This window comes from Camelus dromedarius, chromosome 14 (assembly GCF_036321535.1).
Source record: "Camelus dromedarius isolate mCamDro1 chromosome 14, mCamDro1.pat, whole genome shotgun sequence".
Lineage (NCBI taxonomy): Eukaryota > Metazoa > Chordata > Mammalia > Artiodactyla > Camelidae > Camelus > Camelus dromedarius.
Window position 1 is genome coordinate 32,198,769 of NC_087449.1, and position 18,646 is coordinate 32,217,414.

Here is an 18,646-nt window from a genome sequence, read left to right on the forward strand (position 1 = left end):
GACTTTAAAAGATCACACCTAAAAGGACTCTGGGGCTCCTTAGAAAGGCTCTGTTACAAGTGAACACTAATGTTAATTATTCTTTTAATAATGTAAGTTGTTCTTTAACTATGAAAGATGTTTTTCCCACTCACAGCTTCTAGCTGGTGGTTGAGTGTTTATGGAGGCAGAGCCCTCCCCAGAGGACTTGGGTCTGGAAGCTCCCCAGGCAGAGACAGAGCTGGGGACATCCCCAAGGAAATTTGGGACTGCGCCTCCCTTAGCACTGGGGGTAGAGTGATAAATACAACACTCTCTGCTCTCAGTGGGGTGTAGTGTAGAGTGGGGAAGAGACAAGTAAACAGAAAATTACCATTTAGTATGTTAAACACAGAGACAGAGGATGAGTGGGGGCCATGGGAGCATGGAGAAAGGGCAGCTGATTCTGTTTAGAGAGGTCAAGAGGACATCCCCAAGGAAGTGATGTCTGTGCTGAAACCAGAAAGACAGAAGAGCAAGCAGTAAATCAGGCAAGTGGGGACAGTGGTCCTGGTGGAAGGAACCACACGTCCAAAGAACTACTATCCAGAGATAGTAAGGCTCACTGGAGAAACTGAAAAAATCATAGAAGCTCAGAGCTGGAAAGAGGTTTAGAAAACATCTAAAACCACTTTCTTTTTTAAGCCGGAAAACTGAAATCCAGAGAGTGGAAGTGGCCTCAGGCCAGTTCTGTTAATAATCTCTAAGGAGTTAATTCACAAAGCTTTAAAGTGCACCCCCTTCCCCAAGGCATTTACATACCTGTGTGTTCGGATAGAGGGAAGGATGACATGAAAGTAGCTGCCACCTTCAAAAAGGTGTCAATCGTGGCCTCTAGCACACTGACCTTATTTAGAGAAAGAAAAAACAGCTCCAAAAGATGTTCTGTTTCTGAGCATCTCAATGTAAATGCCGCCTGCTGGGTCTGCAAAGGACAAGCAGCTGTCTCTTCAAGCTGTAATAACCCCTTGTGTATATATGCCAGGTACAAAGCAATCCTAGATCCCTCGTTTCACTTGTTTTTTCTTATTGTCATCTGTTTGTTTTAAGTAGGCTTTTTCCCCCCAAGCAGTTTTAGGTTCACAGCCAAATTAAGCAAAAAGTACAGGGAGTTCCCATGTACCTCCTGCCCCAACACATGCACAGCCTCCCACACTATCCGTATCCCACCAGAGTGGTGCATTTGTTACAACTGATGAACCTGCATTAACAAATCATTGTCACTAAAATTCCATAGCTTACATAGAGTTCAGTCTTGGTATTATACAATCTGTGGGTTTTGACAAATCTGTAAGGTATGCGTCCACCATTATGGTATCTTAAAGGATAGTCTTGCCCTAAAATCCTCTGTGCACCACCTGTTCATCCCTCCCTCTCCCCTGGTAACCATTCATCTTTTTGATATTTCCATAGTTTTACCTTTTCAGAGTATCATACAGTTGGAATCATACAGTATGTAGCCATTTCAGATTGGCTTCTTTCACTTAGTAATACACATTTAAGAAACCTCCATGTCTTCTCATGAACTGATAGCTTATTTCTTTTTAGCATTGAATAATATTCCATTGTCTGGATGTACCATAGTTTATTTATCTATTCACTTACATCTTGGTTGCTTCCAAATTTTGGCAGTTATGAATAAAGCTGCTGCTATAGACTCAATATTTGTGTCCCCCCCAAATTCATATGTTGAAACATAATCCCTAAGGATGGTATTTGGAAGTGAGGTCTTCGTGTGGTGATTAGGTAGTTAGGGTGGAGCCCTAATGAATAGGATTAGTGCCCTTATAAGAGAGACCCCAGAGAGAGCCCTTACCCCTTCACTGTGTCAGGATGCAACAAGATGGCTATCTAGACACTAGGAAGTGAACACTTACTAGACACTGAACCTACTGGTACCTTGATCTTGGACTTCCCCGCCTCCGAAACTGTGAGAAGTAAATTTCTGTTGTTTATAATCTAGCCAGTCTATGGTATTCTGTTATATTCTGCAGCCTGAATGGACTAAGACAGCTGCCATAAACATCTGTGTTTTTTCATGGACTTAAGTTTTCAACCCATTTGAGTAAATACCAAGGAACACAATTACTGGATCTTATGTTAAGAGTATGATTAGTGTTGTAAGAAATTGCCAAATTATCTTCCAAACTGGATGCACCATTTTATATTTCCACCATCATGGAATAAGAGTTCCTGTTGTTCCACGTCCTCACCAGTGTTTGATATAGTCTGTGTTCTGAATTTTGGCCATTTGAAGAGGTATGTAGTGGTATCTCATTTGTTTTAATTTGCAGTTCCCTAATGACATATGTTGTTGAGCATCTTTTTATATATTTATTTGCCATCTGTATATTTTCTTTGGTGAAATGTCTGTTCCAATCTTTTGCTCATTTTAAAATCAGATTGTTCGTTTTTTCGTTATTGAGTTTTAAGAGCTCTTTGTTTACTTTAGACAATAGTCCTCCATCAGCTATGTCTTTTGCAAAATATTTTCTCTCGGTCTGTAGCTTGTCTTCTCGGTCTCTTGACCATGTTTTTTTCAGAGCAGAAGTTTTTAATTTTAATGAAGTCCAACTTAACTCTTTTTTCATGAATTGTGACTTTGGTGTTTTATCTAAAAGTCATCACCAAATTCAAGGTTATCTAGCTTTTCTCCTAGATTGTCACTGGGTCTCTGGGGGGAAAAATATATACCTATATCCATATGTAAGTTTATTATACATTTTACTGCTATACAGAGTATGCAGTAAACAATTTACAAGAGTAGTAAAATACCCAATATTCCTTATTGCTAATTCCACATAGCCAGTTGATTCTTACAGGATGCTTTCACTGATTTTTGCCAAACTCTTGCTTCTGTAGCTCACCTATGTTTGCAATTGCTGAACAGGACAGTTTGGACATGAATGTTGGTTAATAATTTTCCTTTAAGTTAAGGAGGAAGATGAAAGTGAAAAAAATGAAGATATATGTCAAAATTTCACTATTTGTTCATGATGTGAGGAACTTGTTTTTGAATACTGAAAGAATACTGCCTCAATTTTTTGTGTTATTCACAATACTACAACTATAGTCATAACACATACTTTTATATTTAATCTGCGCTTTAATTATTTTCTTCATTATTTTCTTAAACCTAGATCAGGGGTCAGCAAACCATGGCTTATGAGCCAAATCTGGCCCTCTGCCTATTTTTGTAAATAAAGTTTTATTGGACCACAGACCATTCATTTATACATTTGCCTATGTCTGCTTTTGTACTACAACAGCAGAGTTGAGTAGTTGCAACAGACTGTGTGGTCCACACAGCTAGAAATATTTACTATTCTGGCCTTTATAGAAAAAGATTGTCAGCCTCAGTCCAGACAGCAAACAAAGCAAAAACATCAACCCTAGACATGTAGCATTTTCTAATTTCTGTGTTGTAAATAATTCCAAATTGCTGATTTTAAGCTACCAAAGTGATGTCACTGTGTTTGTGGAGTTGGGAAGAGGCCCTCAGAAGCACACTGTGTGTGTAAAAACAGGCATCATCTCAAGAGCACAGATGATAGTGAAATGTAGGGAAATATTGAGGAAGTGATGTTTTGAATATGATTACCTCTATTGTTAATATAAGTTATTTAATTGTTAATAAAATTTACATAATTGTAAATTGATATAATTTAATTTTTAATAATGGTTAGGTTTCAATAACTGGCTCACAGAATTCCTGAAAATTTGACAACCAGCTCTCATTGAGCATATTCTAGCACACCACTGGCCTGGCTCCACTCACTGAATGACCAAAGCCGAATCACTTAACCTCTTTCTACCAGACAGGGCATGAACAGAATGCAGGCCGAGCTAAGGGAAAGGGCCCGACGTCACACTTCTCAACCTTGTATTCCCAAATACCTGTAACTGCTGAGTATCTGAGACTAGCCCACTGAGTTTTCAAAGTCTTTGAAGCCTCCTGTTTTGTCTTTTAAAATGTATGTGGTTTGCCTACAAATTTTATAATTTTTGCAGGATATGGCATACATGAATTTTGTGTCCTGTTTGTTGCAGGATGGCTCTGGCCCCACATTTGGGTTTCAAACAACCTTAGCCCTTAACACTAGCAGACACATTAAGAAAAAAAAAAAAGGAAAAGAGGCTTGTTTGTTAGAGACTCCAAAAGAAAAAGAGTAAAGCAGTACCTACTGCCCATCCCTCATTTGCAACCCCCGGAGCCAGTGAGATGCTCCCACAGCACCAACAGCCTTCTCCCTAGGATGGGTGTCACTCGGGAGTGTTGGAGACACTTTCTGGAGCGCGGCTTAGCTGTGTGGTTGCCAGCTTTCCTCTCTGCAGAAAGCCAGAGGACTCCAGCAGAATCACATGCAGCATCTATCCAAGGCTCATGCTTTTCAGACTGTCCCCTTCACCCCCCACCCCACCCCATCCCTGTCCATCAAAGCAAGGCTTGCTCCTTGGCTTCCCCTCCCTCCTCATTCTTCCCCCATTCTCTCTAGGTGGGGTGGGGTGGGTTCTATCTCTCATCAGCTCATTTCCCCCCACGGCAGTAGAGGTCTAATTAGTATCATCAGATGGACTCACCTTCCCTTCTATATTTGGCAGATAAGTTAAGGAAACCTGAACATTTGAGCTCAGAGTTTTTCAACCTTGATAGCACTGACGTTTTGGACTAGATAATTCTTTGTTTTGAGGAGCTATCTTGCATGTTGTTGGGACTTTCTTTTTATTTTTTTTTTTAACATTTTAAAAACAATTATTTGTCTTTATTTTATTTTTATTTGTTTATTTTTATGACAGTACTGGGGATTGAGCCCAGGACCTGGTGCACACTAAGCATGTTCTCTACCACTGAGCTATTCCCCTACCCCTATTTTGCATGTTGTAGGAAGTTTAGAAGCTCCCCGGCCCATAGTGTCCCACAAGTTGTGACAATCAAAAATGTCTTCAGGCATTGCCAAGTATCCCCTGGGAGCAAAATAGTCCCCTGTTGAGAATCACTGTTTTAGTTAGACCAGTATAGTTATCTTTGATTCTTGTCTCATTTTGAGCCAAAACTTACATATCATTATAATTAATATATCAGTATAACTTTCAGTTCTGTTTCGAAGAGGAGAAATATATAGTCTGGGTGTTATCACCTCCCCCCAACACCTACACACTTATCACTAGCAATGGGGTTGTTGTTGCCATCTGATTGATGAGCAGTCCAGTTCCAAAATCCATCCTGGGGGCTACTTTCTGGGACTATTCTTGGTACCAACATGCCTTAGTGTGGGTTCCTCACCTCATGTGAGTACTTTATTGGCAAGTGTGAGTTCAAGGATCAGGAGTGAAGGATGGGAGCTGTAAAGCAGGGAAGGAAGGAGAGCCATTGCAAGGATGCACTATCAAATTGACTACTTCCAAAGGCATTTGGTTGTTTGATCCTGCAAGACAGTTTGAAAGCTGTAAGAAATACCTGAGGAGAGTCTATCTGAGGGGAAAAAGAGAGAAGCAGGTATTCATCAGTTGTTGACTCTATTGGTCAAAGATTTGTCCCATGAGGCATTAACTGCTCCCCACTTCTGCATTTCTGGGTTGCACCTGCCCCAGTGCTGAACCATTCCAGCAGTCCCATGATCCCAAGGAATCAAGACACAAACCCTGATGCAGAAAGTGAGAAGCCTGAGGTATGGACTTGAGGTGAAGCTCACCTAGGTTATACCTGCTGAAGCCAGAATAAGATGAGTGGTGGTGAAAAAAGTGGCAGGTGAAGCGAAGAGGATCTGACATCGGACATAAGAAGTGGTTAATACACTAGCACACCTGAATTTGTGAGTTGCAATTCATTCCTGGTACATGTTTAACCAAAGTACCCTGCACATACACTAAATTAAGCTTTCTGTTTATAAAATGAGGATAACCACCTCAAGTTTGCTAGATTGTTCTGAGAATTAGAGATTTTGCATGTATAAAGCCTGATTACGATTTCCATTCAATAAATACACTCTGTGTGTATGTGTGTGCGTGTGTGTATAATTATGAGTCAGATGTAAGTCATTCCAATTGTCTATAAGGGCCCATTGTGGTGAGGCCAAAGTCACAGATTCCACCTTGGGTGGGCAGTGAATTTGGCTTATGCTGCTTAAACAGCCAGAACTTGATCACTGTACGATAAGCCTTCAGTGAGCAACTATTGTGGGCCCAGCCCTGGGCGGCCCTATTCCTGATCCGTCTCCTCGGAAGCACTCACAGGCCTGCAAAGATGAGCAAACAATACGATGTTAGCACAGGAGACTACAAGAGTAAAGGGAGTCCTGGGAGGCGAAGGGAGGCTTTCCCTACGAGGAGGAAATGGTACTGAAATCTCGGAGGATGTGTAGATGTTAACCAAGCAAAGACTGGAGGCAGGGCAAAACGTTTCTCATCAGGTCACACAGTGCAACGGCACCCTTGTTTACTGAGCCCCTGCTGTAGTCAAGGTGGCACAGGGAGGAAGCCAATGCCTACCAGCCTCTCACCGCCCCAAGGGCATAAAGAAGCCCGTAGTGGGAGTGAAGGAACAAATTACCAGACTTACGGGGGTGTCCCTACTAACAGATAGCATCATTCACAAACTCAGAAAATTACTGATTGGTTCACTCCTTCTCTGGTTAATTAAATTTTAATGGCCAAAAATGAATGAAATTGATGACTTTTTTTTTCCTTTTCACAATCCTCTTTCGTTACGCTATTTTATATTTCAATAACAAAAGGTATAAACAAACTCTCTAGAGAATTCTCTGCGCCCCACCCACCGGAGAAAGGCGAGAAAAGGCAGACCCTCTCTGCGTCCCCGCCGCTCCACCGGGCGGCGCCTGTCTCTTTAAGAGCCGGAGCCTCGCCCTCCGGAGGGGCGGCGTAGGGAGCGAGCTCCGGATGCCGCTGCCCGCTGAGGTCCCCGGAAGCAGCATCTCTGGGAGCCGCTGTCTCTTTAAGGAGGCGGGGCTCTGCCCGGAGGAGGTGGTGAAGTTCTGCCCCCCGGATCTCCGGTTTCCGGCAACTCGTCCGGACCAGAACCTGCGTGGAGAACCTGAGGCCCGAGGCCTCCCGGGACCGGACCGACTGGACGCCGAGCCCCCGCGAGGTGAGGCAGCTGGGTCTGCGAGGTCGGCCCGGGACTGAGGGAGCCCGGGATCTCCTGGCACTCGGCCGCTGCAGCCCAGCTTCTCCTAAAACACTGCCTCCGCTTCTTGGGCAGCTCTTTCCTAGACCATTCTGGGCTCAGGGTGCCCCAAGGCTGCAGGGTCCCTATCACTCCAGTGCCTACTAACTGCTTGGCTGTACACTAAGCGCCTTACACGCACTGTCTCATTTAATGGCACCCAACACCATGTGAGTAGGTGCGAGTATGAACCCATTTTACAGATAAGGAAACTGAGGCCCTGAGGAGCTCATAGGCACACAGCGAGAAGCAGCAGAATCGGGAGTCACACCCAGGTCTGTCTGACCCCAGAGCCTGTGCCCTTAACCACTGGCTAGGCTGAACTGCCTTTGCTATTCACTGCCCTCAGCCACCTCTCAACCCCCAGCCTCTCCTTCCCTGTCCTTCCATCGCCAGGCTACATTTGGTCCTTAAACAGTCGCACAGTGAGTGAGCTTGGATGGAACCAATGGACACCCACCCCTCAGGTTAGTTTCTTTATGACAGTTTTCATGATATCTGATGTTAAATGGTTATCTTTATATAAATGTATCAAATCCCACTAAAAAAAGGAGGCAAGGGAAAGCAGTACCATTTTAAATGCTGAAATAAGATTTGTTTGCAGATATTTGGTTATGGTATCCAATGAAGTTTATTTGTTTTTCCTTTCTAGATCTTTGCAAATTTTCTTCCTGATAATTGGGAGAAGACCCATTGGCTGAATGGCAGCTGTAGATGACTTGCAGTTTGAAGGTACATCAGTTGGGTGCCCACCTTTTATGATCAATATTTCTGCAGTCACAGCAACAGATATCCATTGCTGTACTGGCACATACATTAAAGAAGATTGTTTTGGACGTCTTGGTAAAGGAATGTTTGCCGGACTCAGGTTATTCCATGTGTCCACATCAGCTGTTCTTTCTTGCCAAATAGCCCGTCCTAAGATTGGTAACAACATAAATTTAATGTAGTGATTACAGAAGATGTTTATAGAGTTCCTGCTTTAGTTCAGCACATTTATTGAGCACTTATTTTGTGTTTAGAACTCTACTAGACACAGGAGATAAAAAGATAAAGGAGAAGTTTTTTACACAGCTGGAGTAGATAAAAGTGTGAAAGGATAATTATGATGAAATGTGATTAGGTCATTCCTTCACTGATTCAATAGGTATCCCATGGTGACCATGAACCAGGCAGTTGTTCTAGTTATCAGGGTAGAAGAGTGAACAGTCAGTTTCTTCCCTTATGAAGCTCTCAGTCTAGTGAGGGAGACATTCGTTTGTTAAATGATCACTTAAATATATGTCTACAAACTATGAAAGTGCTGGCAGAAAAGTTGGTAACTTATAACCCAGAGCCTGACCTAGACTAAGGACTGATGAATGCTCATTTGTCTTGTAAACACATGCATTGCCCTTACTAAATGAGTGATAGGGACCCTGTTCTAAGTGCTTTTACAAATATTAACTCATTTAATCCTTATGTCAGCTTTATGAAATAGTTATTTTATTCTATTTTACCAATCAGGAAACTGAGGCACAGAAAAGTTAAGTCATTTGCCTAAAGGTTATAATAAGTGGTAAAGCAGGATTTGAACTCAGGCATCCTACGTTCACAACCTACAGTATCTTAATATTATCTAAGGAAGAGATATGATGTTTAAAGAGAAATCCACTTCACCAGCAAATACTGTCAGCTCCAGCTTCAGAATACATCCAGCATCTGATCACTTCTCACCACATCTACCACTTTCCCACCATGCTCAAGGTCACCATCACCTCATGTCTGAATTATAGCCCTGACCTTCCTTCTGGTCTTCCTGCATCCACTCTTGCCCCCGCTACAGTCTGTATTTTGCAACCAGAGTAGTCTTTTAAAACTATAAGATCATGTCATTCGTTCAAAACCTTCGAGTGGCTCACATCTCACTAGGAGTGAAAGGCAGAGCCTTTTTGGGTGTAGGAAGCCTTACATGACCCAGCCCTCCACTGCCTCTGCTTTTATCTGCTACTGTAGCCCTTTCTCTCCACCTGTCCACATGGACCTCATCACTGTCCCTTCTAGACACCAGGTACTCGAAGCTTAGAGCTTTTGTGCCATGCTTCTGTTTGGGACGTCTTACTCCAGATAACCACATGGCTTGTTCCTTCTCTCTGTTCAAATCTCACTTCGTTCCAGAGGCCTTCCTTGGTCATCCTATCTAGGAGTACAGTGCAAGAAAGTTCGAGTGTAGAGAACAGCACGTGCCGAGTACCTGAGGAGGGAGGAAGTTCGTTTCATTTTTTTCCCAAGGAATTAAAAGAAGGCCTGTGTACCAGAGCACAGATGGTGGGGGAGGCTGTCACAAGGTGAGATTAGAGAGGAGGCAGGAGCCAAATCACACAGGAATTTGTAAACTGTGTGAAAAGACTTTGCTCTTTAGAAAAGAACACAGGATGCTGTGGGGGTCATAGAAGGCTTCTCCAAGGAAGAATGGTAGTGTTAGATGAAAAAGTGGAGGGACTCTGCAGGTGGGAGACATTGTGTCAGGAAAGGAACAACATAGGATATGCCAGGATATAGAAGCAGATAATGTTGGTGACAGAAATAAGAAACGCACCAATCTTGCCCTCAAGGAGCTGAGATGGACAAGAATAACTCATATAGAGCAGAATGTGTGAACAGTCATCCTGTGAGAGGTACACACGTTCTACATTCCAATCAAACTATGCCATCTGATGTTCCTCAAACCCAGGACACGTCTTCTGTCTTCTGGGTCTTGCTCATCCCATTACCTTTGCATGAAATGTGATCCCCACTGCTTCTGGCCATCCTTCTCATCTTCTCAGCATCTCCAAGTAGCCTTTCCTAATCCTGTCAACTAGATGAGTTATCATCCTGCTTGAACCTCTTTGGACCTGGTGCCTCTAAAGTGACACTCTCTGTTCCTCCTTCTGGAATTCCCTTCTCCCTGGTAAAATACTGCTTTTTAAATATGAGACAAGTATATCATCCTTGGCCTGATTCCCCAGGCAAAGCTATAGCCATCTTTTTAAATGTCAGTGTCCTATCTAGTCAATAAATTATAGCAATAACAATATTTATTATTATCTCATATCACTCTCAGAATCTCTTTGTGGGATAAGTATTATCTATATTTTATAGCTGAAACAGAGACTCAGAGATATGGAGTAATTTGCCCAAGGTCATGGAGTGCTAGAGTCTTATCTTAAAGGCCCATCTCACTCCAGAGCCTCATGCTGCTTTAACAACCAAAACATTGGAGACTGAATGAAGCTTGAGTAATTGCTACATATCAGCCACCTCATTAATTTCAGTCACTTTAGTTCTCTCCACAAAACCATGTGCAGGGCTGAAAGGCAATCCAGGAGCCCCATCCTGCTGCCATGCTTGCAGTGTAATAACAGCGTCCTGCTGTTACCCTTCCTTAGTCCTGCCAAATTCCAGAGCTGCCCTGAATTTTATCTCAGAGCAACTAAATAAAGCTTGTTAGGATGCCCAGAGACAGGAATTCACAGTCATTCCCTGTGGACATGCCTAGGTGAGGTTCTTTTGGAGAGCAGTTTAGCAATATGGCTCCAGAGCCTTAAAAATGATTTGCACCCTGTGACCTAGTGATCGCATGGATAGTGTTCATGCTAAGGCAATAACCCAAAAAGCTGCCTCTACACAGATATGCCTCACAGTGTTCTTTGTACTAAGGAAAAGTGAGCAACACCCCAAACATCCAGTAACAGTGGAATAATTGTGTTAACTTACGGTGGTGTCTCTGTCCTACTCTCCCTATCCCCAGCCATAGGACTGTTGTGTAGCCACGTAACGATCATTGTAAAGACTAATATAATATGAAAAAATTCTTATATAATCCCCAGTAGACAAAGCAGGATACAAAATTGTTTACATGGTACTATCACATCTTCAATCAGTACTTGGCACATTGTAGGCATACAATGAATTCTTGTTAAATGAATAAATGACCATCACTGGTATGAATCTTACTATATAGAAAAAAAGAAATATACCAAAAGTTAACAGTGTTTGCCTTTATGTGGGTGGGACTGAGAGTGATTTTTCAGTCTGTGGTTTCTACTTTCATTTTCATCCCCATATTCTCTATAGTGATTACATGGGGCTTATTGGAAAAAATAACTTCCATTAAATTTTTTTGAACTTGATTCAAAGAAGAGGAGGTTAGATTGGTTACTTGCTATGGGCCAGGCACTCTGCTAAGGACTTTACTTAGGTAATAATATTCCTAACCTTCCCAAAATTCCTTAAAATAAATATTATTCTCTCCATTGTGAAGATTAGAACACTGAAGCTTATAGAGCTTAAGTTACACACTCAAGCTTGAATGCTTAGTAAGTAACTGAGCCAGGACTAAAATCCAGGTCTGACTTCAAATCCTGTTGTCTTCATACTCGTTTTTCTATGTCAGCTTGATTTTTAGATGATATTTTTTTAGAGCCTTTCGCCATTTGTCTCATAGGGTCTGCAGCCAGCTGAGACTGTAACAGCTTGTCTCTAAATTAAAAGTAGACCATTTCCAGTGTGGATAAGGTCCCTGATGCCCTTGTGCTCTAACTGGTTTCAGAATTTGGTGATGCAACCACTTCTCTAGCAGCAAACCCAGATGCCACTACAATAAGCATCGAGGATCCTGGTGAAACCCCAAAACATCAGCCAGGACCCCCAAGAGGCTCAGGGAGAGAAGAGGATGATGAGTTACTAGGAAATGATGACTCTGACAAAACTGAGGTTTGAACTTGCCTTTGAAATTGTTTTCTTTTAACTTTTAACAAACCTTGTTCATGCATTTATTCACTGTCTCCTGTGTGCCAGGTAGAGTGCCAAGCAGTGACAACACAAAGGTAAATCATGTGTGGCCTCTGTCTTGGGGGAGAAACAGGCAACAAACGGACTGTTGTTATCCAAGGGGAGCACACTGGGATTGTGGGAGCAGAGGAACGGGTGGTAAAGTCACAGAGACAGGAAAGAACATGGTACAGACAGCACGTCTCCCATCTTCATATACATTGGGAGCAAAATATAGGTGGAGACAGGAAATGAGGCTTACAAATAGGCAAGGACTCAACCCAATGAGTATGAATTGTATTCTGAAAACTATTGGGAGCCATTGAAATATTTTAAACAATATGGCCAGATATGTGTAAAGATGTTTAAGATATAGTGGCCCTGTGGAGTGTAAATTGGAGGGAGATGGACTGGAGGCCAGAAGACCAGGTAGGAGACTGCTGAAGTGGTCTAGACTAGAAGGGATGAAGCCTGAAGTAGAGCTGAACACAAGTGTTTAGGGGATGGGCTGAGTAGGACTTGGTAGTAAGAGGGTGAAGGAGGGAGAGGGGAAATTCTATACAGAGATCTAGGTTTCTGCATCTGATTGCATTTTGAATATCAGAGCTGTTTTTGATCACAAAGATTTACTTTCATGTGCACTGCTGGTGTGTTCCAGAAAAATAGTATTTCTAGTAATACTTTATAAATGGATCATGACATGATTATAATTCACTAGAAGAGTGCTCAGTTTATAGCAGTGTGTTCACAAGCTTATGAAATAGTGGAGTGCCAAGTGCTCTTTGTGGTACTCCATGAAATATCAAAATAGGTACCAAAATTTATGCCAAATTAAATACCATTATAGACTAGATCTTGTGGCAAGAGTTCAGAATTAGGAGCCTGGGTTTGAACCCTGGTGTGGCCAGGAGTAATAGCTCTGTAGCCTTAGGTCAAGTACTTTAACTTCCCTAAGCCTGGATTTCCTCATCTGGAATAGAAGAAATAGTATGTTGACTGTTGTCATCATTATTATCACAATAGCTAATATTTGTTCAGTGTTTAATAGCTGCTAGATACCACTTAAAGTTCCTTACTTGGATCATCTCATTTAATTGTCAAAACAACACTATATGCAAGAAACTATTCTTATCTTCATTTTACAAAAGAGAAACCGGAGGCACAGAGTTTAAGTGACTTGCCCCAGGGCACACAACTGGCAGGTGCAGATGGAACTTTAAACTGAGACAATCTGAGTCCCTCTGTACTAGAGCTAGTATATGTTAAATGCTTGTTAAAGTTGTTGGCACCCTCAGGATATAGGAATGATTTTTAGGATAGTTGAGTGTTTTCATTAGGACTCTCTAGAGAAATCGATCAATAGAATGTGTATATGTAAAGAAAGAGATTCATTTTTTTAACATCGGTTTGCATGATCATGGATGCTTGGCAAGGTCAAAATCTGATGGAGGATGCTGGCAGGCTAGAGATTAGGGAAACAGACTTTGAGTCCAAAGGCATTTTGCTGTGGAACCAGGAAGAGCTGATGTTGCAGATGAGGTCTGAAGGCAGTCAGCTGAAGAAGTCTCTGTTGCTCAGGAGGTCAGCCTTTGGTGCTAGTCAGGCCTTCACCTGATTGGCTGTGGCCCACCCACATTATGGAGGTACAATCTGCTTTACTCAAGTCCACCAATTTAAATGTAAAGCTCATCCAAGAACACCCTCACAGAAACATCTAGAACAATGTTTGACCAAACACCTGGGCACCATGGCCCAGGCAAGTCGACACATAAAATTAATCATCACACTGAGCAACAGTAGGCATCAAAGTGTATCCATTAGCTCAGTGTTGTCTGGGAATCTGGAGGGGTTTACCAATATTCTATGATAGTAACAGAATTCCTTGACTTAGCTTATGGAACATGAGTCTCAGGTGTTCAATGTCTTGCAATATTAGAGTTGGAAAGAACCTTCAGTTTCCTCTATTTCAGTTGCCCTCCCAAGAGATTAATGCTGTTCAAGGTATGTCAGAAAGACAGCACTTGGCAGGGAGGGTATAGCTCAAGTGGTAAAGCACACGCTTAGCATGCACAAGGTCCTGGGTTCAATTCTCAGTACCTCCTCTGCACAAGGTCCTGCTTTCAATTCCCACTACGTCCTCTAAAACAAAGAAACTAAAAAACCTAATTACCCCCCCAAATAAGCAAAAATAAATTTAAAAAAAAAGAAAGAAGGAACGACAGCACTTGAATACCTCCAGGAGCAGGCTGCTCATTACCATGTAAAGCAGCCACTGCCACTGCTGGACAACTTTAATTGTGGAAAATCTTCCTTTATAATGAATACAAAATACCTGCCTGTAGTACCTTCTCTGGTCCTGCATAGCTCCTCAGGGTCCATCTTTACTTTTTCTGTGTGAATCCTCTTCAGATATCTGAAGATGGCACTCACAATTCCTGGCATGGGGCGTGCATTCTGCTGGAAAGAGCCGTGCTCTTGGGGCAGGCATGGCCCTCCTAGTGTGCCTCTTCTAAATTGAAATTTGGGTTCTTTTGTCAGAGCAGTATGGTTTAAGGTTTTCGTACTTTAGGGTGGGTCAGTATATCAGATTTTCGAGAAGTCAGGTGGTGATAGCAGTGAAGATGTTGAGGAGCTGAAGGAGGAGAAGATATTTACACTGACTGCCTTCTGTAGGTATACGTTTGTGTGTGTGTGCACACACATATATATGTTATTGTACATAATAATTAAGCTAATCCTACCTGTAATCCTATCAAGTAGCTCTTGTTAGCTATACTTTTTGGATAAGAAAGACTGAGATGAGTCTAGTGATTTGATGAAGGCATGCTCTAGTAGAGGGACCAGGATTTAACCCCTTTTGGTGTGGCTTCAAAACTGATGCTTGTTTTATGTCAAGCTGAGAATTAGGCGGGGCTATGGCAAAATTGAATGATGAGGGCAAAAAAGTTTGGTTTTTCATACATCTTGATTTTCTATTAGACCTTCTCTCTCTCTGGGTAGTTAGAATAAGGAAATTACTTCTGTGTTCATTATGTTTTCTTTTACCTCTGACAGCTACTTGCTGGACAGAAGAAAAGCTCCCCTTTCTGGACGTTTGAATACTACCAAACATTCTTTGATGTAGACACTTACCAGGTTTGTCAACCAATTTCCCTTTTCCTTGGATGTGTAGTGGAGACCTGTTTCTTCTATAGTTAAACAATCAAGTAATGTGAAAGCTTTTGTTACTGGATATAGTCTTCAAAAGTAAAGGGTTGTTAGCATTTGAAAATACTAAATAAAATAATAAAAATACTAAATAAATAATTAAAGCTCTAATAAATGAGTTTCAATTTTATAGTAGTTAAATTTATTAAACTTTTTAAAAAAATCTTCAGTAGACTTACTGCTATGCTGTTTTCCAGGTCTTTGACAGAATAAAAGGGTCTCTTTTGCCAATACCAGGAAAAAACTTTGTGAGGTTATATATCCGCAGCAATCCAGATCTCTATGGTACGTGTCGTGCCGTTTTGATTCTTTTCCATGTCCCAGCTGAACTCAGGTGAGTGTGCAGATTGCCTGGAAAGTTGGAGAAGCGCACCGTTGGCAGGACATGCCACATTTTATTTGATTCTGCTGAGCTTCAGTAGCAACCCTTGCAAAGAATTTTGGAGAAAATGCAATTATATATTCACAAGTAGTATAGTCTTCAAACGACATCACAAACTGGAGGCAGATTAGGTCACTCTGTGTAAGAGGAGATTGTTGATTTTCATTTTAGAGGAGTTGGTGGTAGGGGTGAGCGTGGAGGAGACAGTCTCACACTTACTCGTTGATGTGCTGAGTTCTAGCTCTGCCCTCAGACAGGCTGGCCTCCCCTTGGACTTCTGCAAGAGGATGGGCCAGGGGATGCCTCTTGTTCTGACCTCCCTGCTGTCTGAGAAGGGGTCAAAGGTCCACGCATTTCTCCTGAGGGAAAGGGCTCCGACAGCGGTGGCCGCTGTGTTTGAGGGGAGAAGAGAGCCAGCGGCTCTGAGTGCCTCTGTGTGCAGGTGCTTTACCAAAGACTTGGTGTGCATGAGTGCATTTCATTCTTGCAACAGCCTTTGGAGTAGGTATTATTATCTCCAGTTTTCAATTAGGGAAGCTGATGCTCAGTGGGGTTCAGTAATATATATCTGCTCAGTCCTAAACGTGGAGTATGAGAGCAATTATCCATGTTGATTATAAGAGGAAAAGGAATTCATGAAAATCTACTATGTGCCAATCCCTCCGTACACTCTTTCAACAAGGCTATAAATTAAGTGCCATTATCCCTGTTTTCCGTATAAGGAAACGGAGGCTGAGAGTTGTCAAACTAAAAAGGTGGAAGTCCCACTTACAACAGCGTAGATGGACTTGGAGGTCATTATGCTAAGTAAAGTAAGTCAGATAGAGAAAGACAAATACTATATGATATCACTTATAGGTGGAATCCAAAAAATAAGACAAACTAGTGAATATAACAAAGCAACCGACTCCGAGATTTAGAGAACAAACTAGTAGTTACCAGTGGGGAGAGGGAAGGGAGGAGGAGCCAGACAGGGATAGGGGATTAGGAGATACAAACTACTCTAAGCAAATAGGCATTTGCTTATATTTGTACAGAAATCTCTGGCAGTATGTATGTATGACTGGGACATTATGCTGCATACCAGAAAGTGGCACATTGTAATTGACTATACTTAAATTTAAAAAAAAAAAGAAAGAAAGAAATCTCTGGCAGGATTCACCAGAAACTGGTTACAGTGGTGAGCTCAGGAGGGAAGTGCATAGCTAGGGAACAGGGAGGGAAGGAAGTTTACTTTTCTCTAGATTCCCTTTTGTGCCTTTGAACACTGAGAAAAAAGATAAGTAAAACCTTGAACATACACACACACGCTGTTGTGATTTGTTAGATTAAATTAACTATTTGCTAAAGTGTTCTGCTTGCTCTAACTATTCCGTTTAGACAGCAGAAGGACCTATGTGATTTACATTATTTTTCTCTGGCAACAACATTTGACACTTACGTAACAGAAGTAACCTTTGCTTCCTGTATCCTGATGATGAAGGTTTAACAAAATGTCTGTGAATTTGTTTGGATGATCCTCCAATAAAAGGAGCTATAAACAAGTCAGTGTCTTCATTCACCTAATTGTGGAAGGTGTTTGGTCTGTGCATTTCAATGCCCTCCATCTTGAAGGCAGCTAATTACTGAGTTGTATGCTTGACCCTTTAAAAAAGAAAATTCCCACTTAAACGAGTACTCATTTTATCTAAAATTCATTTTCCCCTTGCTTACATGAATAGGGTGAGGGAGATAAGAAATTAGTCTATAAGAGTCTAAAAACTGATTCTTTATTTTCTTGTCTGAATTTTCTGGTTTCCTTTGCAGGCCCCTTTTGGATATGTGCCACACTGGTCTTTGCCATAGCAATTAGCGGGAATCTTTCCAACTTCTTAATCCATCTGGGAGAGAAGACATACCATTATGTGCCCGAATTCCGAAAAGGTTGGTGAATGGCTTGACTCATTTGGAATGCTGTCAATTGGTAACCGTGAGTTCCTTTTACCTACTGAGTTCTTGGACCCCTGTCTGTAGGTCCTGCAGCCCTTGCTTTCTGTATTTAAGGGTTCAAACATACCTACCGTCTCAAAATTAACTATCCATCTATATAAATCCATGTAGTCTTTTTATTATTTATTGTGGTAAAATATATAGAACCTAAAATGTATCATTTTAACCATTTTTAAGTGTGCATGCAGTTCAGCAGCATTAAGCACATTCACAATACTGTGACTCTGTATACTCTTCTGGAAAACTAAGGCAAGGTCCAATAGCAATCAAAATTTATCCAAAGAAAAATGTACAAAATAATTAAAAAGCACTGGGCATGAAAGTCTCTATCGCAGCATTATTTGCATTATCCAAATGTTGGAAACAATAGGGGCATTGTTATTGGAGGCATGATGACTCAGCTAGCTGGGTCTGTAGCCACTAATTATGAAGCACCAAGAGCAACGTGAAAAACTGGTAATCCAAACTTCTGCCAGTGCTGTTAGCAACTTTGTTAAAGAGAAGTCTTCAAATGGTCAGGGCATAGAAGGGGAAGTGCAGAAATGAACGTGTCCCGGTGATGGGCTCGTGGATGACATTTTTGTTTGAAAAATTTCTTTCTTGTGGCCGTATTGGATAGTTAGAGAAAAACAAAAACAAAAAACAGCTTTTAGGGACTTGCAGATGACAGCCACCCCAAAGTGAAGGTGTCTGGCTCTGCAGGAGATTGACCTGTGCGGCTTTCTCCACTCTCCCTCCCAGCCTCCCTCCCTCCCTGCTGCTCTCCTGCTGAGAGGCTGTGTCAGGGCCTGGGCTCCAGAACCAGGCCACTGGCTTCAGGCTCCAGCTCCACCACTGACTACCTTGTTGGGCTAATTATTTTATCTCTCTTGGCCTCAGATTCCTTATTAGTGAAATGGGAATAAGAATACCTATATTATAGGTCTACTATAGGAATAAAAAGGTGATACATGTAAAGAGGTTAGTATACTGCCATGTACAAAAAGAGTTCAGTAAAATTAACTATTGCAGTATATGTATGTACACATATACGTGTGTATGTGGAGGTATGTATTTATCTGTGCATGTGTGTG

The 18,646-nt window shown here is 41.8% G+C and overlaps 1 protein-coding gene across 4 annotated transcripts in view; it reads left to right on the forward strand.

Annotated features, from left to right (window-relative positions):
• The first annotated feature begins 6,978 nt into the window (after positions 1 to 6,978).
• The window catches only part of YIPF1 (Yip1 domain family member 1), a 28,755-nt gene continuing 17,087 nt past the window's right edge, over positions 6,979 to 18,646 (forward strand). The window contains exons 1-8 of one of the 4 annotated variants that reach the window (XM_010984615.3): positions 6,979 to 7,123; positions 7,405 to 7,476; positions 7,598 to 7,668; positions 7,854 to 7,933; positions 11,775 to 11,938; positions 15,050 to 15,130; positions 15,400 to 15,487; positions 17,391 to 17,507. In XM_010984615.3, coding sequence (XP_010982917.1) covers positions 7,903 to 7,933; positions 11,775 to 11,938; positions 15,050 to 15,130; positions 15,400 to 15,487; positions 17,391 to 17,507 — 481 coding nt within the window. In that variant the 5' untranslated portion in view covers positions 6,979 to 7,123; positions 7,405 to 7,476; positions 7,598 to 7,668; positions 7,854 to 7,902. The remainder of the gene's footprint in view (positions 7,124 to 7,404; positions 7,477 to 7,597; positions 7,669 to 7,853; positions 7,934 to 11,774; positions 11,939 to 15,049; positions 15,131 to 15,399; positions 15,488 to 17,390; positions 17,508 to 18,646) is intronic. The other 3 variants (XM_010984613.3, XM_010984617.3, XM_010984618.3) reach the window with 3 other exon arrangements.